Genomic DNA, 26342 nt, shown 5'->3' with positions numbered 1-26342 from the left:
AAAAAATTTTCAGAAGTACAATCTGCAGGCAGAAACTGTAGCTATCAGACATATTTATCAACTACTATGTAATGAGCCAAACGGAACTGCCACAGTTACACACACCGTTATATGCTATAGAATAAAGAAGTGCTGCAAATACTGTTGTAAATGGTTAACAGAATGAGAGAGCCCTCCCTCCCCACCCTACCAGGACGTGTGTTTTCTACCTCTAAGCACAGTTTAAGGATGTAATCCATTGATAGCATAACTTGCCTTATTAATTGAAACGGATGGAATCCACCAGATGTAGCCCAAACCAGCAGAGAGTTGGGTGACTAAGCAACAGCAAAGACACCATATTGAGCGAGCCAGAATCCAGTCTCCAAGTCATTTATTTCAGCCAGTGACAATACATTTAAACTCCTGTGCCTCAGCAGTGATTGATGGTTTAATATCATATATAATTTTTTTAATGAAGGAAAACCATTTAAATATGTTGCCATTTGCACTGGTATTCTCCTATGTACATAACTGCATTTAATCATTACGGGGATTGTTTTTATACTTGTGTAATTTGTATCTTAGAAATAACTGTCAAAGCCATCTCATGCTGTTGCTGGAAATGGTAGAGTGTGCTTTATCCTTGCGTAGATTCAGTCTTCCCTGCACTCACTGCCACCGCATAGGAATTCCATGTTTACTTTTCTGAGAATGAGAAATTAACCACAACGTGGTTTTAGTTCCCATTTTCTGAGGCTCTGATATTTAAGTGCCTTAGTTTTTGCACCAGTGTATGATATGAAGAGTTTGATTTTAAGACTTTTAATATTAAAATACATAATAAAATTTTATTATCTAATTACAAGAGGGCTTAGCCTCTTATTAAAGTTGCTAAATCAGGCCTAGATTAGCATTATAATGGCACGGTTTGACACAGAATACTCAAAAGTCAAGTTCCTGGGAAAGGAGGAGGTTTTGTTGTTATTTGGAGTGGAGGGGCTCTCATCCCTACCCATCACAGAAAACAGCAAGGATGAAATGCTTGTATGGAAACAAACAAGGAGCAATTTGGGATGCTAGAGAAAGAGTGGAGGTGTCACCCAGGATGGTACCCTTAGGCAAGGCAGCTGGTGTCTGTAGCCTTTTGTTTATCTGCTCCTGGTTTGTGTAGCCTTTAGGCCGGCACCAGAAACAATCACTCCTACAGGGTCAGCTGCTGGTCAGAAGCAAAGTAAGAAAAGATTTTGCCTCCAAATGCAGTAGCTATAATTTCTGTACAGCTGGCACCTGCTACTGGTGCACAGCATGAAGGTGAAAGGTCAAAGAGGCAGTTGTTCCAAACTCAAGAATGGCTTAAAGGGACTTGTAGATTAATCTGCTTTATTAACTTCTGTATATTAGATAACTATTGCTGTGAATGACAGTACATCTTTTTGAGTAAGTCGAATCTCTTTCTCTTTTAAATTAGCTTTTGAGTAATGAATATTAAATAGAAAGCATTTCAGAGGTAATTAAATGAAAACAGAATGATGTCATTTTACAATTATATTTGTATGTTTATAAAATAGGAAGATTATAATGTTTTCCAAGGAATGAAAAAAAATCTCTTCATAAGTAAGAGTTTGTAATAAGTCACATATTCATTAGCCTTTGTCATTAAACTAAAAAGTATTCTGTAGTTTGTGTCTTAGCATGAAGTCACTGGGTGCCAGTGGCTTGATTTGGCATTCCCAGGGGCCCCAAACGTTTTCTTTATGAATTAAAGTGACTGCAATCTGTCATCCTGCCTTTATCTACAGTTTAGCACAGTCAGCCTTGCGATTAGTCTACTACAAATGTTCTCCAGATAGCCCAAGTTGAAAAACGTGAACAACAGCCATATCTTTTCTTTCATCCTCGTGTAAGTAGATAAAGAGCATTTCATGAGGATTAAAAAAAAAAAGCACAGTTTTCTACAGACAAAGCCCAGGCTTTCTCGCCCATGTGGGGAAAATAACAAGCAGTTTGATTTTTAGCCTCTCCATTAGTAGTTATTGGCACATATGACTGTCTTTGTAAATTAAGAGTTGAAAATTTCAGTAAATGTATGAACTTCTGCAAAAAAAAAAGGGAAGGAAGAAAGAAAAAAAGGTATTACAGTAAATTTCCATAAATTCAGTACCAACATTAGTTCTGGAAATGTTTTTAACATAAGTGTTCAAAAGAAGTGTTTTGTTCTTTAAGAAGTCTAAAAAATGAAACACTGCAGAGGACATCTCTTTTTATGCTACTATAGCACAAAGGGTAGAATTACTTAGGGCCTTACTTGCACTACCAAATTTGACACCAGTGCAGTCTCTGTACTCTGAGCAGCGTTTTCATGATGGTGACAGTGACACCTAAGGTACACCCCCACACACCCCCATATCTCATACCTGAGCCAGCCAGGAATCACCAGAAGGATCCTAAATTTATTAGGACTTGCTTCCTGAGCAGAGCAAATTAAAAATGCTTCCTCATCCTCCCACTGCAGAGTTGAAGAGCATTTGTACCACCACCTTCTTGAAGATATTTACTTTGCTACCATCCTGCCTATAAATAAGTAGCATATATATATAGTGTGTGTGTGTGTGGATGCGCATATATATATATATATATATATATATATATATATATACATGTGTATATACCTAAGAGTCTATACTCTTCCTTTTTGTTTTGTTTTTCCAGTCCCGGGCTTTGAACTCATGAGCACTGTCCTTGGGTTTTCCTCAAGGCCTATGCTCTACCACTTGAGCCACAGCACCACTTGTGGCTTTTCTATGTATGTGGTACCAAGGAATTGAACCCCCATCTTTGTGCATGCTAGGCAAGCACTCTACCACTAGGCCAAACTCCCGGCTCCTTCATGCTTCCTTTTGCAGGATGATTTGTGATGGAATCTCCTGAATCGCTCTGAACTGCGGAGGTCTGCGTCATCCCTGTGCATGTCCTTGCCTTGCCTGACATTCTTCCTGTAATAAGACTCTCAGAATCCCATTCCAGAGTGGGGGATGAGGAAGGGTTAGGGTCTGGATTTGATTCTTGACCCAAAATTGACTTTTACTCTATTATTCCTTCCATATATTTCAGGTACCACCATGGCATGGCAGGAGTGCATTCCAGAACCTCTATTGACTCTAGTGTAGTCAACATGGATTCTTCCACTTGAGGGTATAAGTACATAACAGCAACCATATGTGAGGGATACACAGGGATTCACAGTTGAGCAAGTGTCCAGTTGCACAGCCATGATCCATGGATGAAATTCAGTGCAGGCAGAGTAGAGGTGTGGGGACAGGAAGGTAAACTGCCACCGGTGACAGTAATACAAAATATGAGGCCTAAACAGAAAGCACTAAGGGCACAAGGCAAGCTACCAGAAAGAAACTCCACAGTAAGACTTGCGTTAATGCTTATGTGGGATGGCTTGATATGGCATCTCCTTTTAGGTGGACATGGAAGCTCCCTTCAGGGAACCAACAGCGTCAATTAGAGATAAGTGCATTCAGGGTTGTTTCTCCCAGACCTTTAAGATTAGAAGGAAGCTACTTGATGGGTGGGCACTTGAGCTCCATGGAGGCTGCCTTTACTCAGCTCTGCACCCCTAATCCTTGGCGCACAGTAGGAGGTCAGTGTTGCTTTGAGCAGTGGACAAGCACGAGAAACAAAAAGGATAGGAAGTCACATGCCAAAACACACCTGTCATCCTAGCTGCTCCGGAGCCTGTGAGTTGAGGATCATGGTTCAAAGCCAGCCCTGGCAGGAAAGTTGATGAGACTCATCTCTAATTAACCGCCAAAAAGCATAAGTAGAGCTGTGGCGCAAGTGGTAGAGCACTAGCCTTGAGCAAAAAAAGCCAGGGGATAGCACCTAGAACCTGAAAAAAATGAAGGGATGGAGGAAGAAGGGAAGAAAGGAAAGAGCTGGTAGCAGGAGTATAGGTCCCTAGTGCACCCTACTACTGGTGCACCGTAGTAGAGAGTACAGGCGTATATTACAAGTGTGAGTGTGGTAATACCAGGAGCTAATTACAGGAGCAGGGCTGCTTTGGCATGGGTGCCACAGAGGGAGGGCGCCTCTCCTCCCCCACCCACCCAGTTATTCCCCTTGGCCTCCTGCAGTAGAGAGACTGAAAACAACTTGACAGAAATCTGGAAGAAAGTAACTCAGGTGATTTAGGAGAATGGAAGGGCTGGCTTATGGAGCCAGATTAAAGAAGCTAAATATGTATAGCTTGCCTAAGTGACAACTAAATGGGGCATTTGATAAGTCTATAAATACTTGGAAGACGTAAATGCCAAGGAGGGAAGGGAATCACTTAGCATGGCACAATGGAGTATTGGCATAATGGGATGATATTAAGGAAGGGAAAGTGAAGGTTGAACATCAATAAAAAGCTTCCTGACAAGGAGCAGTGTACCTGACAGGGGACACTATTAGGTTATGTGCTGTGGGCCAGGGGAAGTAATGTCCGTACAGCATTGGAGCCAGCAAGGCAAGAGCTGACCAAGGCACAGGAGCCAAACAGGTGACCTTCTGTGCTTGTGGCCACCCAGTTCCAGAACAGGGACATCACTGCTTCTCAGGAAAAATGAGATGGCCCAGATCTGGCCCTGTGCAGAATGGTGACACAGCCTTCCATACCACACCGCTGCCAGGGAGTTTCCATTCACCTCCAGCAGCCCTTGTTTTCTGCAGGGCATCTCCACACTCACCAGCGCTGGGCCCTTCAGCAGCCCCTGCCTGTCTAACCAGCCTCATCCCCCCACCAGCCTCCCCCTCGTGCCTCTGTGGGCCATAGAACTGCCCCTGGCTCCCCAGCCCTTTACCCTCACTTGACCTTCCCTGTCAGTCTTTTGGTTTTTAGTTTGGAGTCATGTTCTGTAGCCAGACCTTGAGGCAGGGACTCTCTAGCCCTTGGTTGGGCTGCCTATCTTTGAGTTCAGGTCTTCACACAGAAGCAACCTGCGCTGTGGCCGTCCTGTTCCAAGCTTCCCTGAGTGTGGCTGGGGGTGCAGATACACCACACAGCACCCACCTGCTGTGCTTCCTCATAGTGGACTAACAGGTATGAGCCACCACAGCCAGCCACTGGCTCAGATGGAGGCTCTCAAAGGTTCATTCCCCTAAGATGGCCTTGAATTGCAACCCTAGCTTCCGGAGCATCTGAGTTACAGGCTGAGCCACTGTGCCTGGCAGCCCTGTCTTACTTTCTACATCAGATCAAGTTGTCACCTTTTCTCTGAAGTCTTACCTGTCTGTCTGCTTTCTCACCCACCCCCAAAAAAAAGTTGGCCTCCACTGGCTTCTGTTTTGGACACGTACCACAGCACTGTCACTGCTTCTATACTGTGGTTCTTGTCCCCACCTCCTCCACTGTGAGCTCTCTGAAGGTGAGTTCCCAGGGTCTGCCACTGAGCCTGGCCAGTGCGTGCAGTCAATGAGTGTTTGTGTAAATGCAGGCATAGGATTTGCTCAGTATTTGTGGTCTGTGTCAGTCCTCAGTCCCCTGTGTAAGCGTAGGGGGAAAGAACTTTCCGACTGCACTCCCTTGAGTTCACTTTCCAGCCTCTTATCCAGGACCACCTGTGCCATCCAGTCGTAAGCAAGAACCCTAAAATCCACTGTATGTGCATGAAAACGGTAGACTTCGAACAAAAAAAAGGTTTTGAGGGGCCTTATCAACCTCACATGAGAAGATCTTGACTACAAGTAAAATAATCTTCTTGGATTATGGAGAATTTTGGGGGCCCACCAGGAAATTAGGAAGAGTGCAGTCCTATGTATGAGTAGCAGTGAAGCTTTCTTCCATCTGCTGTAGGGATGACATTTGTTGTAAAGCACAGTATTGTGCTGTGCTTTGAGCACACTGCACCATTGTGCATACACCATCCTGTTGTTAGATGCACTCATTAGGAATTGTAGTGGTGACTGTTCCCTGGTTTTGAATGACCTGAGTTACAGCTGACTTTGTCACTGAATATTTAATGTACACACATGCTCGTGGTCATTGCCGTCCTGTGCATGCATGTACTTGGACTCAAGTTTACATTGCTGCTGCTTCCCAGCATTCACGGCGGAAGCACCAGCACCTCTCCACACCCTGCGCCATTGCTGGAGGCCTCAGAACCCATGGATGATCTTGAACTTGACCATGTTCTTGAAGTTCTGGACGCACCTGCAGTCTCACTGTTTAATCATCTGTCTTAGAGAGCTGGCACTGACCTGGAAGAAATGGTCCAGAATTCTGGCCATACCTCAAGGCCTTTATGGTTTCTCTGGTGAGCCTTTGCAGCAGTAGCTAATGTTTACCTGGCCTCTATAATTTCCGGTCTCCAGAACCTTTTCAGTTACTGTTTTAAATGGCAGACCTCACCATCTCACTTCCTCTTTAAAATCCTTCGAAGGCTGCTCGATGTCTTGGACCAAATTCATCTCTGTATTTATGCTTCTTGTTGAAGACATAAGAGGCCTTATGGACTCAGCCCAATCTTCTCTTCGCCATCAGTTCTACCACCGCTGCCCCAGAATCACGTCCACCCCCACGCCCCCAGCAGAAGCTATGTTCTTGAAACAGTTCAGCCAGACCCAGCCTCCTGGGCCCTTTCTGAGTTCATTGCTCTGTTCCCCTTCTTTCCTGGGTAAGGCTTTAGGTATCCTTTAAGGACTCAGCTGTCACCTGTTCTGTGCAGATCGCCTGGTCTTTTTAGACAGAGTCACAACATCTGTGGCTTTGCTAGTCTCTCTCAGTGTATTTGCTAGTTTGGGGATGCCCAGAGGCTGGTATAGGCCATTAAAGATTCTGCATATTCAAGCAGTACTGGGAACTAGAAATAAGTGTCGCTTAAATGAGAAGACAGTGGCTTTGGAGTGAAAGCTATTTCATGACATTCATATTTCTCCAACACCCCTACCTACAGGGTGTTTTTGGCAGTACTTAATTTTGACATCAAGTTAGAAAATGTTCAGCTTGATCTAGCAAGGTAAAACAAAGGAGTTTCCCAAGTAGTGCTGCGTGGAAAGCCCCATAGCCCTCAGTCCTCCAGGCCTCCTGGTTTTATTTTAATGCAGCACACCACCTTATGAGATCTGCAGCCACTTGGACTATGATTTATGATTTGTAAAAAGTTCCAAATGGATAATGAAGATTTAGGAATGAGCCTCACAGAGTAGTGTCGTCCATTCTGTCACTGGTGTTGTCCCGTACATCTCTGCCACTGAAATGAATTATTTATCCTAATTTATTCCAGCCCCGGAAAATAAAACTGTTTTCATTATGACGTGTAATGCAACATCCTAGCGCGCACACACACACACACACACACACACACACACAGTACTCTCAATTAGTTAATTCTGAAGCTTCATTCTAACTTTGTCTTCTCATAACCTAGGAAAGTAACAAACTTACTAACATGAATGTTTTGAGAGCTAGGGATAAAAGTAATGAAAAGAACAGCAGAACTGGACTGTGTTTTTCCTTAGATCTTACATTGGATCGAACCGTTTTCCGATATTCCAGGCAACTCATCACTTAGAGCAAAGCCCATCCTCTAACTTTTCCTGAGGAGGGTGGAAAAGGCACTGTTGGCCCCTGGGTGAAGTGGGCAGTGCCAGTGGCTAGCACTGGTAGCCCGCTGAGAGTGTGGGTCCTGTGATGCTTTAGAGTAAGAAGCGGGTTTTCTTTCCATCTAGTATTAAAGCAAGACCGACTTGCTCTAATAGGTAGGCAGAGCTCATAAATGATTCCAGGTTGATTGTGGTCTTGTTTTTTTCATTTGTTTGCTGGTCCTTGGGTTTGAACTCAGGACCTGGGCTCTGTCCCTGAGCCTGTCTGTGCTCAAGGCTAGTGCTCTGCCACTTGAGCCACAGCACCACTTCTGTGTATATGGTACTGAGGAGTCAAACCCAGGACTTCATGGCAAGCACTCTACCACCAAGCCACATTCCCAGCCCTTCTTGTTTCTTTAAAAAAGTAGATCACCTCATCTTAAATTTCATTAGATATCTTTTATTTAAAATGCTAAATACTGCTATTGGGGGCTGCAAAAGCGTAAGCATGTAGAAATGTGTAAATAGATGCGGCTGTTTTAAATTGCGACATAACCTACATGGTGGAGCTTGGTTGATAAAGGCAGGAATGTAAAATGAAGTATGGACTGATTTGTCATTCCGTTCATCTCTCACAACCTCACCCTGTGTCACATAGGTAGATAGCAAATGAAGAGAACAATTGATTCCTTTTCCCCAAAGATGATGAGTATCTAATTTGCCAGGGATCACATTTCTATGTCTGCTGTGCTGGAGGCCTCAGGACAGCACTTGGTAAAGGCAAATGGGCTTCTCCCCTCCCCCAGCAGGACTCCAGCTCCCAGCGCTCAACTCCAGCCTGGGCGGGTCCGGGGCGTGCTGTGGGGGGGGCAGAGGACTTCTGTGCTGTCACTGGCCAGGCGAAGATGCAGTGTAGGTTTTGATCATGTTTATTGTTAATGCCAGCCCTCCCCCTCTTCCTGGTCTTCTGAAGGACGTTACCTGCGCTAAAGGGTACCTGAGACCCCATGGCAGCTCCTGCCGCTGTGACGTGCTTGGACCGAGGCACAGATCAGTTTGCCTCCCACACTGGTTCACGGATGTCGGCCCCCGCCCCTCTGTGCAGTGATGACCCCCTAGCCTGCCACACCTGTCCCTTTTCCCTCGGCCATATCACTCCAGACACAGCTGCCTTACCCTTAGCCTGTCACTCTTCCCTGGTCTTCTAACCTCTCCTTCCCATCCTCAGGCCGTCCTCCCTACCACCTTGTCGACAAGGTGGGTTTCTCCAACCCCAGCCCCACTTTTCCATCTCTGGGAGACCAGGCACAAAATTGCAGTCCAACCGAACACCATGTAACTGTGAGCAGAGAGGCTGGCATGGCAGAGAAGAGCTGGATTCTCTGAGCCCTGCAGGGCCAAGACAAGTATTGTTGCTTGAAGCTCCGTTTTCTCTCTGAGACAGAGGAGTAGGAGGAAATGGTTTAGAATTTTTGCTTTATGAGATAGTTTTGCTACATCATTCAGTACATTTAAGTGTTAACAATGGGAAGTCTTGGCTTTATATGGTGTATTATAACTCAGAGGAAATTAGTTTGATTTACTGATTTCTGTAGTGTTGACTTAAATTACTGTGTACGTGGTACAGTCTTGGTGGGAGGAAAATCATTATTTTTTTATAAAAATGTTCAATGGGCCATTTTCCAGAGACAATCTATTAATTAAGTCTCCTGTTGTTCTCAGCCTTGAGAGTCTGAAACTACGTTAATGAAATCTATAAACAGTTTGGATGGTTGACAGGAAGGTGGGTCTGCTGAGAACGCTCGAGGACCCACGGCCCTGGGTTCTCATCTCAGAACTCGCATCCGGGAAATGAGGAGGACGAGCGGGGCCCCAGGGAAGGGGGAGAGGGAGCCCTATCAGGACAGCCTCTGACCCCTCCCCAGGCCTCACCAACAGCTGCCGGTGGGATGAGGCCCTAGACAGCCCTGTCCACAGCACCTGATCATGCAGTCCCTCGAGCACGCTCATGGAGAAGTAGGAGGTAACGCCGCATCCCAGGGTTGCGGCATCTCCACGCCTGATGGCTGCTGTCGTTAGAAGGGAGTGAAACTCAGGCAGGCGACCCACTCTGAGCTGAAGCTCCCCACACGGGCCGTTGGTGCGGCCTCAGACAGGCTCAGCTGCTCCTCGGAGCTGTTTGTCGTAGGAAAAGCAGTGGCTGTGCACACAAAAGAATACAATCTTGGAAATGAACTGTAGACAGGTAGATGTTTAATCACAGGAGCCATAGATGGAGGCCGGGACTTGGTTGGGCTTTCTCTTCAATGTCCTTGTAGTGTTACAGCTCTTGACACAGTCAGAACCTGTGCCGACTCCCACGGAAAAGCATTCAGCAGACGCCACAGTCCTGTCATTGCACTTCAGAGACCTAGAGCAGGACACGGCTGAGCCAAGAACACGTGGTGACTGCCTTTCTTGGCAGATACTGGAAAGGGAAGAAAACTTTGCTCTGTGCTTGAAGAATGGTGCAAGCTGCAGAAGGGGCAGAAGGACTGCACACTGTTGCTTTGCTTGGTTCTCCTGGCCACGTATGCAATAATTTTGTTTTCTGTAAAAGATTACAACTTGGGCCAGGAGTTTGGCCTAGCAGTAGAGTGCTTGCCTAGCATGCACAAAGACCGGGGTTCAATTCCTCAGTACCACATACATAGAAAAAAAAAGCCAGAAGTGGTGCTGAAGCTCAAGTGGTAGAGCTGTAGCTTTGAGAAAGCCCAAGGACAGTGCTCAGGCCCTGAGTTCCAGCCCCAGGACTGGCACAAAAAAAATAATAACTTTTCAGAATAGCAGAATCAGTGTCATTCAAAATCTGTGCTCATGCATGTGCTGGACTGTTTCCTTCATTAGGTAACTTTTGAACTTTAAATCTAATGAAAGCCTAGGTACTTGAGAAGGGACCACCGTTTGGTTGATCTGTCCAATCAAGACATGAGCTAGGATACTTCCTTGAGCCTCGGCGCTCCGTGTGCTCAGCCAGGGTGGGGCCTGAAGGGGCACGCATGCAAATGCATACTGCGTGGGGAGCACAGCACAGGACACGCCTGGTGCGTGAAGGGAAGTCACCCTGTGAGGGCACACGTCACACTGCGTGTGATGGGGTTGAGGCCCAGAGCTTGCCCAGCAGCACAGGTAAAGTGGCAGGACCAGGTCTGAAGCATGTGCCTGGCATGTCATGTTGGTTTATCTTCGTTGAATGGAATTGCCTGCAAACCTGTGGCAGCATCTGTAAGAAGGAAGGGGAGGGAGGGAGCGCAGTGTGCGCCTGGCTTCGGCCAGTTTCTTAGGATGAGGCACTGGGTGGCCAGCGCGTGGCAGACTTGAAGTGGAGCTGGGCGCTCCAGCTCACACCGCCATACTCACCAAGTAGGACAGTGTCGGGTGACAGTGAAGGCTAGGAGTGGCGGATGTGCCAAGGGCACTCTCCTCTCACTCCCCTTGCAGAGCACCTCCCACTGAGCCCTCGTCTGCCCACCCAGGACCCTGCACTCCGGCACCCTACTGCAGACTTCGGGAAAGCCATGCTGCAGACAGCTGCCATGTCAGCGCCGTGTAAGCAGAGGCTCGCGTCCCCATCTTTTCAGAAAAGTAACACATTTTTTAAAAAAACATCCATTTTAGCCAACTTTATTTTTAGAAACACACTTTATTCAAGCATCCCCTTACTTATTACAGACATAAATACATGCATTCAGACAAATGAATACACGAGAGGACCATAGAAAGTAATTGGCACATCACTTCAGGATGCTTTGTCAGTTACTGGAGGAATTTGTGCCTCTAACTTTAATCTTCTCCATTAAAATCTCCATTCTGCCTTCAGACTGTGAAGCCTGTAATATTTCAGGCTGTCTCCGTGGATCTGTTGGTTTCTCTTGTCAGTTTAATTGGTGGCTCTCTGACTTTGGGTGGCTCACTAGTCAGTCATACGTGGCAGCGCATGAGCAGAAGCTGTTCTGCTTCCAGGGCAAAAAAAAAAAAAAAAAGACCCGGCCTCCCAGAGCCTGGGCCGGCAACAGGTATGGAGCTGGAAGGTCTCCAGCACCGGTCTGGGCCCAGTGGAGTGTGTCCACCTCATGTCCAGCACACACTCTCTGCATCACCTCACACACGCCGTCCCATTTGATCTTCCTTGAGGTAGGCTGCATGTCCTTCTGGAGTGCTGCCACAGGTGGGACACAGATGTCCTCTCTGGACAATCAGATTGCCAGACGTGCCAGAGGACGTGGCACGGTGCTGAAGCTGAGCCGAAGCTGTGTTCGTGGTGGTCTCTGCCGCGTGCCTGCTTCACTTACTCTGCCCTCCCTTGGAGAAAAGGCTTTGGCGGCCGTGGGAAACGAGGTGTGAGCAGCAGAGCCTCCACATAGCACCTTATGCCTGGCCTGGTGGTGAGCAGCAGAGCCTCCACATAGCACCTTATGCCTGGCCCGGTTCACAGCCTCGCCCAGGGCTCACGCTTCCCAGCCTGGTCTTCCAGCCTGGCGTTGGCTTCTCACCGCTGGCTCTGCTGGCTCCTCTCACAGCACTCCTTACAAAGTCCATTCCGTGGGCTGCCACCCTCCGTGTTTGCTTTTTCTTCCACTCAGAGCACACACATGTTCAGTTCTTTAAGCATTATCTACTTGGGAGGTTTCCCTGACTCCAGGAACCCAGGGGCGTCTGCCCTTCCCCTGTATGCCCACTGCTTCCTCTTCCTTCACCTCAGAGGGGTTTCGGAGCTCCTCCTATCTCCCCCATACCCAAGGGGAGATGTGGGGGAGCAGTGGTGAGTGAGGAATGAGCCCCATCCATCTGGCCCTGAGAAGGGCTGTGCCTTCCACGACTGGGTCCACGGGTTCCTGGTGCCCTAGCCTAGAGGAAGGCACGATACAAAGGCAGAGAGTGGCCCGTGCCTCCCAGCCAGGCCGCCCGCGGGCTGACGGGAGGGTTGAGGGCGCCCAGCGAGGCCCGCCATCACGTGAGTCTCTCTTGTAGATGATGTCGGTCCTCTTGAACACCATCGTCTTTGAAGACTGCCGGAACCAGTGGTCCGTGTCGCGGCCTCTCCTGGGGCTGATCCTGCTCAACGAGAAGGTACGCGTGACCTTCCTGGGGGAGGTGACCCCAGGCAGCTGAGCACAGCGGCTGAGCTGGAGCCGGGGCCTTGACAGCCCGGGGAAGCCATCTTCCCAGAAGGCTTCAGCTCTTCTTCATTGCAGAGGCCTGGTGACCCCTCTCTGGTGCGTGGCTTGCTCGGCAGTGTCTGAAGGCCTCCTCCCTTGTTCCCTCATTTTGTATCTGTCCTGAGGGTGGGAGCCGGTGCCCTCAGCTGGGGAAGCGAGGGTCTAGCCTCGACAGGCTACTGTCTAACCCGGCCTCCTGCCTGGACGCCCCGCAGTCTGCGGGGACAGTGCATTACTGCTTGGGAGAATGAATTGTCTATACAATGAGACGGTACTGGGGGAAAGACGGTGAGATGAGAGGCAGCAGCATACATTAAAATTCAAACTAAAACCCCAGCCTTGGAAAGAAACTAATAGAAGAAGAAAATATATCAAAAAGAGAAGAGCTGTCTCATCATTCACCTGTGCTGAAGGATCCAATTTTAGCCACATTCAATAGCACTGTCATTCATCTTCCCTTGGTGTTATTGTGATTTAAATCCAAGCTCTATAAAAGAGAGCAGTTCTTTTAAAATGATTGAGAGGGAATAAGGGCAAATTCGGTGTTTAGAAAAGGCTTATGACATCACAATATTATACTTTACTGATGGAGGCAATATTTCATGGTTTAGGATGAAAAACTAATAATTTTCTATTTGGTGTGAGTCACTGCATCATTATAAAAGGGAAAAATAAGTAGTTTTGTACATTCCCAATCTTGTTCAGAAAGGCACTGCAGTTTAAGTGTAATGACTCTGATATATGGTATTTAAGTATTAGTCTGACTACATATTAATTATGTGTGTTTTTTGATGCAAGCTGTTTTAATGTATGATGGAAATTAAATACCATGCTGCTTGGGCCTGGAAGAATAAACATATGACTGTCAAAAGGTTGCCTTCCGGGTGAAATTAGGCTGCCTGAATGATTAGGAAACCTGCATGCAACAAGCCTTGCACTTCTAGAAAAGCCCAGGGACCCCGGCCCAGAAGGGGCTGCCAGGTCGTGGCTGGCCAAGCAGGACAGACACTTTCCTTAGCACCTGCACTTTCTTAGGGCCTCCTCATAGCAAACCTGGACTAAGAGGTGGGACACACTAAGTCCAGGAAGGAGGAGGAGGTGGGGGGGGGAGACTGGTACCCCTTTTCCCTTAAGCCACCCGGTGTTCCCTGGGCAGCTTTGTTCTCCTCTGTCTTGGCAGACGGTGGGGGTGGAGGGTCCTCTTTGGGCCTTTCTGTGCTAGTAGAGAGGAGACTGAGGAAGACCAGGGCCCAGTTCCCCACTGGCGGGGGAGCCCTGAGCGGGCCGGCTGCTCCCCACAGCCTCCTTACCCTGACTCTGTTGTCTCCTTGCAGTATTTCGGTGAAGTACGGGCGAGTCTGATCAGCAGCCAGCCCCTCCCCAAGCAAGAGGTGCTGGCCCAGTGCTTCCGCAGCCTGATGGAGGGCGTGGAGCAGAGCCTGTGTGTCAAGAACAGAGACAGGTGAGCCCAGCCCAGGACTCGGGAGCCGGCGTCCCCGGCTCTCCTTGAGGCCGTGGCACCCACCTGCGGAGGTGGCCTTTCTGTGGTGCCTGTGACCCCAGCCCTGCTGCGCTTGCATGCAGTAGGGACTACTGCCCATCCACTTCCTTCCAAGCAGAGTGCTTGGCACACACAGGCATGCCGAGATGGACGGCCTGGCCTTGGCCCAGACACCGCTTATCACCAGAGGAGAGAGGCCCCCTGTGCTGCGGAAAATGAGGAAAGGACCCCGTACTTGAGTAGGCCGGGCCTTCGGGGCAAGGTCAGTTGTGCCCCTGCCGCTAGGCGGTGGCCGAAAGGTGGTTAGCATCTAAGCTCAGTCTCCTCAGCAGCGGCATGGAGTTGAACCCTGGACAGACCGTACCACATCACATCTCTTGGTGCGGCAGGGTTCAGGCCCTGCACCAGCCTGGGTTGGTAGTGCGAGGCCCACTCAGCAGAGGTGTTTGATTTCACTGTGAAGATCCTCTGTCATGCAGAAGAAGGGGCCGCCTGTGAAGCCTGACAGGCATCTGGGAGGGGAGGGCAGCCCTGGGGCCCCGGGGCTGCTCTAGTGAGGCAAGGAGGCCTGGGTGGCACCTGGGGACCCGCGCGCATGAGGGCTCTGCTTCTCTTTATCCTTTTCCATCTATGTAGAGTTTTGGCCCTTTTTTTAAAAAATGTTTTAAATGGCCATGAAATGCACCCATCTCCAACGTGACTGCAGGGAGGGGGACATTCCTGCTGGCTACAGAGCACACAGATGCCCTATGGGGAGCCAGGAGCCGGCTTCTCCTCAAGGTCCTGAGCGTCATGGTGGCCCAGCCAGGCTCCATTTCCTGCTTCTTCTTTTCACAGGTTCACCCAGAACCTGTCTGTCTTCAGAAGAGATGTGGCAGAGACCCTGCGCAGCGATGGCCGCCCAGAGCCCTGCGGCCCGGACATGATGAGCTGACCAGCACGGGCCACGCACCGCACCGAGGCTCGAAAGAGGCCCCGACACGGTGCTGGCTAACGGGGAATCTATTTTTCAAGACAGACAAATCCCTACCTTTTTTTTTTTAAATATATATATATAAGTCTGGCCTAATTATAAGAATTTGTAATCGTGCACAAGCCATGTAAGTTCAGTCTTTGTTCTGGAAAATCAAAATGTGTTTTCAGTCTTTCCATCAAGATCTTTTTCTTGATTCTCGTAAAAGGCGTAGAAATAAATTTAACCAAAGAAGAGCATGAGCCGGGGCTGCACCTGGGCATCCTGGGTATCGGTTCTCATCAGCCCTGTGGACTTGCTGGGTCCCCGATAGCCACAGATACACTTGAACCTGAGGAGTTAGTAGATTGCTTTGGTCTGGAAGAAGCCATGGAAGGGGCTCTGGGCTGGGGGCATTCAGAGTGGGCCTCCCCGAGACCACACATAGGTCTCTCAGCCTCAACAGCCTCTGATAAAATTGAGAGACAGTAACACAGTTAAGTGATTTGCAAACAATATTTGCTTTGCACTAGCATAAATCTAGAACGGCATCCATCTGCAAGATGAAGCTGCACAGAGGCTTCCTGGGGCCTGGGCCCCACCCCACTTCTGGCTCCATTTAGTTTTTAAGGAGAACCAAACATAATAAGATAGAACACTGGAAGCAGTTCTGCATTCTTGAACCAAACAGCTCCAGGTGCTGCAGGTGAAGTTTCTAGAGTCTCTGGAGGCGGAAGTCATTGCTCCATGAAAATTCGTTCTACTCCTGGGGCGGTGACTTTTTCCACGCCCAGAGCAGTGAGAAGGCATCCCAGTCTGCTTCTGACACACAAATGGCTTGTGCTTTGTTTCTGATAGGCCATGAAAGGGTGGGCCTTACTGTGTGAGCTCCTCTCTTGACTAGTGTGTCTCCATCCTTTCCTTGAGAGTTGACTCATCCAGTGTTTATCTAAAAAGTGCTGTCTTCTGTGGGTAAAAGGAACACCAAAACTATGGCACACGGCGGCCTGGCCTCCCCGTGCTTTCCTAGAAGCACTCCCGGGGCCTTGCTCACATCCCATTAGAGCCTGGACACTCATCCCAAGAACGTCAGAGAAGGTAGCCCCCACCCTGGCACCATTCTCTACAAATGTCTAGTATCTGAAAGCCCTGTGTTGTTTGCATTAAAATGTTCACAAGAAAATGACAGTGGCCTGGCTTCTCTTTGCCTCCCTACCAGAGGTCACGGTGGGCGGTGGGGAGGCCTGGCTGCTCAGGAAGGCTCCAGGAGAGGGGGCCTTGGAGCCTGCTCAGAGAATGCCAGTCATGGCCCAGCCCCCCACCCGCCCTTCCACACACAGCCCCCCCACCACCACCACCCCGTCTCCACCACACCATGTTCACAGGTGACACAGCCACGGCAGCTGAATCTGAGGACTGCGGGCTTGGGACCTTGGTGCCGTGGGTGGGTTTGAGCACTGGCTCCTCCTCCTCCTCCTGAACTTTATAAAATCATTCCTGAGACTTTTTAATGTTTTATTGAGGTGCAAGTTTACGATGACAGCAAACCTTTCCAACTACAGCAGAAGTAACCTGCCTCCATGGCATATTAAAAAATAATGTTGGTGTTGGTTTTTACGTCCAGTAGTTGGGACTGCTGATAAGAGTGCTTCCTTGACAAGATTCTTTTTGAGGTTTACAGAAAGCGTAATAAAATATGTAAGTTACATTTCCACAAACAAAAGCTATAACATAAGTTATTTATAAGCGTGAGATACAAACAGTATCACAATAAATAAACCATAAAGCTACCTGCAGCATCCATCTTAATGTAATTTGCCCAACAAAACTGTTGAGACGAAGTCAAATTCGGTGGAGAGATCTGTCAGGGAGGAAAATCTTACAGCACAAAATGGGGGTTGGCTGTTGTGGGGGAGGGTGGGACTAGGTGGGAGCCCCCCAAAAGGCCTCTGCTGGTGCTGGCACACCCCACGTACCCTGCCCTCACCGCTGCCTCCACTGCCTGCTGGAGCAAACACACTCCTCCCTTCCCTGCCTACCGCAGTGTCCCGCCAAGCAGAGCCCTCAGAGCCTGGGCCTGGGTCTGACACCACTCACTCTCTGTACACCCCCCCCCTCACAGATGTCAGGAACGGAGGGGAAGGCTGGGCCCCAGGGCAAGGCTGGGCCCCTTCAGCTTATCTCTCTCCCTTCCCCTCCCCCCTTCTCTTTATGTCTCTTTTTTGCCAGTCCTGGGGCTTGAACTCAGGGCCTGAGCACTGTCCTTGGGCTTTCTCAAGGCTGGAACTCTACCACTTGAGCCACCATGCCACTTATAGCTTTTTTCTGTGTATGTGGTACCAAGGAATTGAACCCGGGTCTTCATACACTCTACCAGTAGGGCACACTCCTGGCTCCAGCCCCTGATGTTTTTGAAAACAGCCAGTACCCAGAAGCCAATGTGGATGCAAGGGCAGAGGGGAGGGAAGGAAGGGGAGGGGAGTGACCCATCCTCCGGATGCCCTGAAAGATGTGAGAGCCATCCTTCCCGTGAGAGGGCAGGGCAGGAAGAAAAGGTCAAACCACCCATGAACCACGAAACTTCCCAGGCCTCCTTCCCGTTCCCATGTCCTTGTCCTTGCTGCCTTGTGCAGTTTAATACTGCCAACTCTTCCTGGCCCTACAGTGGACCCAGCCCAGGACTCGCAGTCCAGCGCTAGCCACACCCTTCTGCCTGAGAAGAACTCCCAGGTCCCCACCACAGCAGCCTCACCCCTGCGTCTGGGGTTCTTGGAGCAGCCCATCCCCACTTGGCACTGTCCACAGCCAGGGTAGAAGGGGCCGGAGGGGAGGGGAAGGAGGCTGTGTACTCTAGACGGGCCTGTGTTCAACAAGAGCTCCAACTCCTACCTGCCGATTGCACCAGCCAACCTGGAACCAGCCGACCTGGAAGCCTTGTGTCCTGGGTGGGGTCTGAGCGGCTCATCTGGGATCTTCCTCCTCCAGCTGACCCCTGTGAGAGATGCGATGAAGAGCTGCTCTGCATTGTCCCCCTGTCAGATAAAGAAGCAGGCTCCAGCGTGGGGAGCTGGTCCAGGAAACTCAAGTCGCTACTCAGCAAATGAAAATTTCCCAGTGAATGAACGAAGGGGCAAAGTTGGGTTACGACTTTTTCCACCATGGGATTCTGAAGGCCCATAAGTCTCCAAGGTGGAGTAAATGGCTCAGGACTGGCTGTGGGCGAGACACACGGGGGCGGGGGGGGGGGGGCTAATGCCTGTGTCTTTTCCTGTGGAAGTAGGCCGTTATATTTCATCAATCTTTCAGATAGAATCGCTAGCTGACCCAAATATACTTTAGGACCTGATTCAATCTCTGCCCCATTATACAGACAGGGAAACAATCCTAAGTTACACCAGCAGTCAATGACAGAGGAGACCTGGAGGATGGGGGCTCCTCCGGCTCATGGACCAGTCAGAACTTGGAGCCCCTACCTCAGCCGGAAAGCCCAGCCTGTGCCCAGACCTCCCCACCAAGGCTCCCACCAGCCCCGCCTAGAGATGTGCTCAGGTTAGAATCGGGATCCCCACTCGGTCAAAGCCCCCACAGTCTGTCTTCTCAGAATGTGCATTTCCTAGGCTTCTCAGGTACCAAGGGGCGGCAAATATTTACCATCTGAGAAACTGCAAACACACATTAGAACATCTGAAACCCACCAGTGCTCACAGAATGTATGGCCTTAAATTTAAAAAGAAAAAAAAGAAATAAGAAAAATTGACCAAACGAATTAAATTTTCACCCTAAGAGAGAAGGAATTAATTTGTCAAAACAAAGCATTCATGGAAGAGATGACACAAAGCAGAAGATAATGAAATCAAGGACATCTGAAGACCAATAAAACCGATAAACCTTTGGCAAGTGTGATGGAGACCTCGGGCATAAAGGAACGAGCTGGGCAAGAGACAAGGGGACCGAGTACCAAGAGCTGCCCGGGTCCTCCCCAGGGCCCCTCACACACGCGAACACTCGGACACGGTGGACACGATTCTCGGGGCCGCCTGGACAGCGTGGGGGACGCGGGGTGGCAGCCCAGTTTCTTCTTCCCAGAGCCCAGGCCGGCATCCGCGGTTGGTGTTTTCGAGGTGTCGCAGCAAAGCTAGGAACCGGGAGCCCGGGAGGGAGGGAAGGGAGAGGGGCGCCTCCGGGCAGGGCGCTGTGCTCACCCCCCGCCCAGGTGACCCAAGCTGGCGCGTGTGTCCCGACGCCTCTGCCAGACCAGGAAACCGAGGCACGGAGAGGGCAGGAGGAGCTGCCTCCCAGCCGGCGAGGCCGCGCCGCCGGCCCTGCCCCTGCCCTGGCCCGGCTCAGGCTTTGTCTTGTTCTCCAAGCCTGGCCATTCGGGCCCAGGGCGTCGGAGCCGCGGGCGGGCGAGGAGGCCGGCGAGGGCCGGCTCTGGACGGAGGGGGCCGCCCGAGCCTCGGCGGGGACCGCGCCGCGCGCCCTGCCCGGCGCGCCCTGCCCGGCGCGCCCTGCCCGGCGCGCACGGCCGCTCCAGGCCCCGGCCGCACCTCGGCCGCCGGAGTCACCGTTACGTAACCGAGTTTCTCCGGGCACCTCCGCGCCGGTTCCCTCGCCGCCACGCCGCCACTGCCCTCTCCGAGGTATCGAGGAGGAAAGCGGCCCCGGCCCCGGCGAGGGCCCCGGCCCCGGACACAGCCCTTCGCCGCGGCCACCGCTCCCACGCGACACCGCGGTCCTGCCGGGGCGCCAGCTGCCCCGGGGCCCGGCAAACCCAAAGACAAAGACTCTCAGCCCCTCCTTCCCCGCGCTCGGCCCCCCCACACCCCTTCCTCCTCCGGAGACCGAGCTCTGCCCACCGACCTACCGGGACGACGACGAGGGGTCGCGGGCGAGCGGGGACCCGGCCGGGCGCCCCACCGCCGAGGCTCGCCCCGGCCCGGCCCCGCCGCGGCCCCCACTCCACCGAGCACCCAGAACGACCCCGGGGAGGCCGGGCGGGCCCGCGGGCTGGAGCCGGGCTCCGGGTCGGAACGCGCCCCAGCGCGCCCGCCCGCACGTCGGGGCGAGGGAGCCGGGGCCGGGCCGGGCCGGGGCGGCTGGCAGCGGGCTCGGCAGCCGAGGACCGGGGCGCCGGCCGAGACGAAACGACCGCGCGGCCCGGCGGCCTCGCGCGGACGGCCCCGGGCCCCGGCAGGACGCGGACGGGCGGGGGGAGGCGTTGACCGCAGAAGTCCGGTCGTTCGCTGCCAGCCACAAACAAACACACGAAAACATAAAAGGGCCGCTCCGCCTCCGCCCTGGCACGCGGGGGCCTCGCACGCGTCCTCGCGGCCTCGCGGCCTCGCGCGGCCCCGGCCCCACCGATGCTCCACGGAAGCCGGGTCCGCGCCGCCCCGGGGGCCGCCGGGCCCCTCGGCCCGCGCGGGGGAGCGGCTCCCGCGCGGCCCGGACGCCGCGGCGTCTTCTCCCCAGGCGGGTCGCCGCCGCCTTCGCGCGCAGCGCCCCGCGCCCCGCCGGCCCGCGCGCGCCGCGCCCCCGCGCACCTCTCCGGCGGCTGCGGCCCGGGCCGGACGTCCGCGACGCTCCCGCAGCTTCCGCAGCCCCGTCGCCGAGCCGAAGCTTCACGCGGCTTGGGGTTTGCTCAGAAGGAGGAAAAAAATTAAAATAAGAAAATTGGGCGGACGCCGGGCGGGCCCCGCGGCGGAGCCGGGCGGGCGGGCGGGCGGCGGGCGGGCGGCGCCGGCGGGAGGGCCCCGCCCGGGGCGCGCGGGCGCGGGGAGCGTCTGCTAATTGCAGCTTCGTTAGCTTTCGGGTTCGAGAGGCTGCGGTTCGGGCGCTAATATCCGCCGCCCATTATCCCGGCTAATAAATTTGACCTATTGTTCGTTTGTTAAAATGATGTCACCTTGGAACAGTCCCTAAGCTCCTATTTCCATGAATTAGGCCTTTATTGAAAGCCGGGAGCCAATGGGAGGAGAGAGGCTTGTTGATCGCAGCCAATGGCTGTGGCGGGAGAGGAATTAGCAGCGGAAACTCCAGGTTCGGTTCAAGAAAGATGACACAGAGCCTGTCGGGCCCGCGCACTCTTGGCAAAGTTTCAGTGCGACCAGAGGCGCCGGGCGCTCCATGGCCGCGCCGTGACGGGGACCCAGCCGCCTCCCCGCCCAGCGCAGCCCAGCCCTTCCGCCCGCCCAGGATGGAGGCGCCCGCCAGCGCGCAGACCCCGCACCCGCACGAGCCCATCAGCTTCGGCATCGACCAGATCCTCAACAGCCCGGACCAGGACAGCGCGCCCGCCCCGCGGGGCCCCGACGGCGCCAGCTACCTGGGCGGGCCCCCCGGGGGGCGCCCGGGCGCCGCGTACCCGTCCCTGCCCGCCTCCTTCGCCGGCCTCGGCGCGCCCTTCGAGGACGCGGGGTCCTACAGCGTCAACCTCAGCCTGGCGCCCGCCGGGGTGATCCGGGTGCCCGCGCACAGGCCGCTGCCGGGGGCCGTGCCGCCGCCCCTGCCCAGCGCGCTGCCTGCCATGCCCTCCGTGCCCGCCGTCTCCAGCCTGGGCGGCCTCAATTTCCCCTGGATGGAGAGCAGTCGCCGCTTCGTCAAAGACCGCTTCACAGGTGAGCCGGCGCCAGGCCTCGCTCAGCCCCCGGCCGGGGAGGGGGGGGCCGGGGCGCCGCACCCTGGGCGCCCCACGCCGGGACGCGGAGCCCGAGGCCCGAGCGCGGCCCAGGCCTGCGCGCCAGGCCCCGGGGCCCGCGGAGGAGGGGCGGCCACGGGAGGGTGGTGGGGACTCACCCACGCCCTGGGGAGGGGTGGGGAGGGGAGAGGGGAGGGGAGGGGAGGGGAGGGGGCGTCCTCGGGGAGGAGGGGGAGGGAGGGGGAGGGAGGAGGGACGGGGAGAAGGGAGGGAGCGAGCGAGCGGCCCGGCTGTCTGGCTCTGCGGGCCCGCGGGAGGCCCGAGCTGTGGCGGTGGCCGTGGCCGTGGCGGTGGCCGTGGCGGTGGCGGTGGCCGTGGCCGTGGCGGCGGTGGCCGTGGCCGTGGCGGAGCGTGGCGGGGCTTCACGCGGCCTCGTGTGTCCCCGCAGCGGCCGCCGCGCTGACGCCCTTCACGGTGACCCGGCGCATCGGCCACCCCTACCAGAACCGGACGCCGCCCAAGCGCAAGAAGCCGCGCACGTCCTTCTCCCGGGTGCAGATCTGCGAGCTGGAGAAGCGTTTCCACCGCCAGAAGTACCTGGCCTCGGCCGAGAGGGCGGCGCTCGCCAAGTCCCTCAAAATGACGGACGCGCAGGTCAAGACCTGGTTCCAAAACCGGAGGACCAAGTGGCGGTGAGCGAGGCCGGCCCGGCTCTGCGCCCGCGCCCGAGCTCCCCGCCCCGGCTCCCGGCCGGCTCCCCGCGCCCCGCTCCTCCCGGCGCCCGCGCTGCGCCCCGCGCCGCGCCTCCATCCCCGGCCCTCGGGCTGGGCCGCGCCTCCTCTGGGCCCCGAGCTCGGGCGCGGGCGCACACACGCGAGGGACCCCCGCGCACGACACGCGCGCGCGCCGCGAGGCCCGGTCGGGATCGGATCCCCCCCATCCCTCCCAACCCGCCCGGGGCGAAGCGCTGTTGGCGCGGCCGGCGCGGCCTCCGCCGTGACCCGCTGTCCCCCCGCAGGCGGCAGACGGCGGAGGAGCGCGAGGCGGAGCGGCAGCAGGCCAGCCGGCTCATGCTGCAGCTGCAACACGACGCCTTCCAGAAGAGCCTCAACGACTCCATCCAGCCCGACCCGCTCTGCCTGCACAACTCCTCGCTCTTCGCCCTGCAGAACCTGCAGCCCTGGGAGGAGGACAGTGCCAAGGTCCCCGCCGTCACCTCGCTGGTGTGAGCCGGGGCCCCGCTCGCCGCCGGCCGCCCAGCGGGCCCGGGCCGGCTCCGCGCGGCCGCACAATCCGAGCCCCCGCCCGCCCGCCCGCCGCGGCCCGCCCGGCCCGGCCCGCCAAGAAAGCGCCTTACGTCCCCGCCCGCGCCCCGCGCCGGGCGCCTGTATCATACTTTGTACTTTCGCCCAAACCTGTAAATAATAAAAAGTTTTGGCTTTTTCCCCCCCTTTAGAGACGGCCACCTGCTTCCCCCGCGGCGGCCGGAGGAGGGGCGGCCGGGGGCGCCGGGCCGCGGCTGCGGGGCTCGCGCCTCTCCTTTTCTGTTCCTTTTATTTAAGTCGTTTTATTTAATAAAAAAAGTTAGCTATTTCACTTAACGCCGCTTTTATTTCGTTTTCGTTCCCACCACGCTCGGCGACCTCCCCAGCGCAGCCGGCGGCGAAGTGCAGGGCGCGGCCGCGTCTCCGCGTCTCCTCGTCCGTCCGCGCGCGAGCCCCGGCGCCGGCGGTGCAGGTCAGTGCGCGCCGGCCGGGGGGCCGGGCCCGGGGTCCCCGCGGGCTGGGGCGCCAGGTGAGGCGTGACGTCACGAGACGTCACGGCGGGGGGCGGGGACTCCCGAACCCCGGGTTCGCGCGGCGCGGGCCCCGAGCGCGGCCGCCCCGTCCTCCGCCGGCCGCCCGGCCGCCCCGGCCCCCGGCCCCGGACTTTCCGGGTTCTCGGAAGGCGCCCTCGCACCCTCCGCGCGTGGCGGCGGTCTCCGTTTCCACGCGTCCTGCGCGCGCTCCGCGTCTCGCCGTTCTTCCCGGTTCTCCCGCGGTTCCTCTCCCGGCCTCGGGCTCCCCCTCGCCCGCCTGCTCTTCCTTCGTCTGGCGCTCCCTTCTCTCGTTTTCCGGAAGCTCCCTGGCCTTTCTCCCCCCCTCCCCCGTCTCCGTCTCCCTTTCCCTTCCCTCTCCTCCTCCCCGCTCCAGGCCCGGCACTCCGGGGGACCTGGCCCGGGAGCCTTCGCCGCACGCGGGCTGCGGACCGGCGGCCGCCAGGCAGCGAGCGCCGGCCGCCCGGGCCTGCACCGAGGCCCCGCGCCCGGGGAAGCGCGCGCCCTGCCCCGCCGCCTCCCCGAGGGCGCGGCCTCCGGACGGGAGGGAGCTGGGGCCCGCGGCGGCCGGGCGGGCTGTGTCTGTGTGATGTGTATGGTATGTGTATCTGTGTGTGGTGTGTGTGGTATGGTGTGTGTGTGTGTTGTGTCTATGTGATGTGTACGGTATGTGTGGTATGGTGTGGTGTGTGTGTGTGGTATGCGTGTGGTATGATGTGTGTGGTGTGTCTGTGGTATGGCATGTGTGTATGATATGGCATGTTGTGTGTGGTGTGTGTGTGGTGTGTGTGTCTATATGATATGTACGGTATGTGTGGTGTGTGTGTGGTGTGCCTGTCTGTGGTATGGCCTGTGTGTATGATGGGGCATGGTGTGTGTGGTATGATGTGTGTGGTGTATGTGTGGTGTGTGTGTCTACGTGATATGTACGGTATGTGTGGTATGGTATGGTGTGTGTGGTGTGTCCGTGGTATGGCATGTGTGTGGTATGGCCTGTGTGTATGATATGGCATGGTGTGTAATGCTTGGTGTGTCTCCCGTCCTGCCCGTCTGGTGGCTCAGCCACCCCTATTCGGGGCCTGGGGGGACTGTGAGCTCCCCGCTTGCGTCCCTCTGAATCACCGGTGCCGTTTCCAGACGTCCCGGGTGACCGGCGGTGGGGCTGGGGCACTGCTGTGGCGCTGGTTTCCTTCATCCTCCGTCCTGCAGCGTGGTCGGGCTCTGAGCGCTTAGAAACACCGAGGCGCGTGGAGCCGGGTGGGCCAGGCGAGTGGTGGAGTTGGGGTCCAGGGCACACAGCGCCTTTGAGGCAGGGCGCTGGGCTCCCGGCCACTCCCACCCATGTCGCCCAGAGCGAGAGCAGGGACGGCGCCTGGCCCCTGGGGGTGTCAGGCCACGCGCCCTGGACGCACGGGGAACGACGGCAGAATTCGCAGGGCCAGGGCCGACTCGCTCCGAGGACGCAGCGCTCCAGGAAGGAGAGGAGGAGGGGGAGGCGGTGGGGTGGTCCACACTGAGGGAGGGAGCAGCGGAACACCCGGGACCCTGGAGGACGCAGACTTGGCCTCGCTGTCCCCGGGCTGCGTCCCTCAAGCCAGACGTGGTCCTGCTGGGGGGACCCGGGACGGCCGGCTCGAGCCCACTGGTCTGCGGGTTCCGCCCAGCTTGAGCGCTGGAGGAAAGGCCCTGGCTGTGACTTCCAGGCTCCACCCGTCCTTGGGCGCAGCTCCACTCTTCCCGGGTGCTCCACGAGTGGGGAGCCTGGGACTTGGGGCCCCATGAGGGCCCAGCCCCCACAAGCCCCGGGGAAAGAGCTCCGACGAGTCTAGGGGCCGCCATCTGCTTCCAGAGCCTCGTTAGACGCTGGCTGGAGCCGCAGGCTTCCAACGGTGGGCCTGGCAGGGCTGCACCCCTGCACCCCTCAGCCACTGAGGCGCCCAGCCTGTTTGCAGACCGAAACCAGAGGCTCAGAAAAGTTCAGAAATTAGCCGTAGACCACTCAGGTACGCGGCCGGTCTGCCCCTCCCTCCCTCTCCCCTCCCGTCCCCCCTCCGCATTCCCTCCTTCCCTCTTCCCTCCCCTTCTCCCTCCTCCTTTCCCAGGGCTCGAAGCCAGGCAGATGGTGGAGCTAAGGGTGGGCAGGGCGCCTGGGGCCCTCGTACGACCGACTGGACCGTGAGCTCCAGGACGCCCAGCGCCTCGGCGTCTTTGCCACCCGGAGAGGTGGGGAGCTGTCACCTCGGCTCCGCCCAGCAGCTAGTGGCCTGCTGCCCCCTGGGGCGCATCAGCCCCCCCAAGACGGGCCGCCCGCCCGGGGCCACAGCTGAGCCAGTGAGGCTGGAAGCCCCGGGGCCGCGGGCTCCCCGCTCCCAGGAAGCCAGGCCTCCAGGCTCCAGCCCCAGGCAGGCCGCGCGGGGGGCACGCCTGCCCCTGGCACCGCGGGTGTCCCGGGAGCCCGGCCCGCCTCGCCGCGCCCCCGCACGGCCGCCCTGGGGAGCCTCTGGCCCGGGCCGGGCGGCGGCCTCCGGCCTGGGCGCGGCGTCCCCTCGGCTCCCCGCCCTCCCCGCGGGCCCGGCGCGGCGCCTGGGTTTCTGACACTGTGACTGGAGTCGTTGGTTCTTCCAGAGAAAGTAAAAGTTCTCAAAACCACAGCAGATCCCGCACAAAACGAGAAGCAGCGCTCG

At 55.5% G+C, this 26342-nt stretch overlaps 2 protein-coding genes across 2 annotated transcripts in view; both read left to right on the top strand.

Moving 5' to 3' along the window:
• Window positions 1-15318, top strand: part of Ranbp17 (RAN binding protein 17) — a 191139-nt gene extending 175821 nt beyond the window's left edge. The window contains exons 26-28 of the mRNA XM_090321205.1: window positions 12565-12663; window positions 14087-14214; window positions 15091-15318. Coding sequence (XP_090177331.1) covers window positions 12565-12663; window positions 14087-14214; window positions 15091-15187 — 324 coding nt within the window. The 3' untranslated portion in view covers window positions 15188-15318. The remainder of the gene's footprint in view (window positions 1-12564; window positions 12664-14086; window positions 14215-15090) is intronic.
• A 5821-nt stretch (window positions 15319-21139) lies between these two features.
• Window positions 21140-23387, top strand: Tlx3 (T cell leukemia homeobox 3). The gene is made up of 3 exons (XM_090320810.1): window positions 21140-21822; window positions 22291-22534; window positions 22861-23387. The coding sequence occupies exons 1-3, from the start codon at window positions 21261-21263 to the stop codon at window positions 23069-23071; spliced, it is 1017 nt and encodes a 338-aa protein (XP_090176936.1). The 5' UTR covers window positions 21140-21260; the 3' UTR covers window positions 23072-23387.
• The last annotated feature ends 2955 nt before the right edge of the window (window positions 23388-26342 follow it).

Source organism: Megascapheus bottae, chromosome 29, assembly GCF_031878675.1.
Source record: "Megascapheus bottae isolate mThoBot1 chromosome 29, mThoBot2.hap1, whole genome shotgun sequence".
Classification (NCBI taxonomy): Eukaryota; Metazoa; Chordata; class Mammalia; order Rodentia; family Geomyidae; genus Megascapheus; species Megascapheus bottae.
Note: the sequence above shows the minus strand (reverse complement) of the source record. Positions and strands in the feature narration are given on the sequence as shown.

Bases quoted from the DNA above. Each gene is read 5' to 3' on its own strand.
- Tlx3 (XM_090320810.1), top strand. From the start codon at position 21,261: ATGACACAGAGCCTGTCGGGCCCGCGCACTCTTGGCAAAGTTTCAGTG. The intron at 21,823-22,290 runs GTGAGCCGGCGC...GTGTCCCCGCAG, and splicing joins CGTCAAAGACCGCTTCACAG to CGGCCGCCGCGCTGACGCCC. The intron at 22,535-22,860 runs GTGAGCGAGGCC...GTCCCCCCGCAG, and splicing joins AACCGGAGGACCAAGTGGCG to GCGGCAGACGGCGGAGGAGC.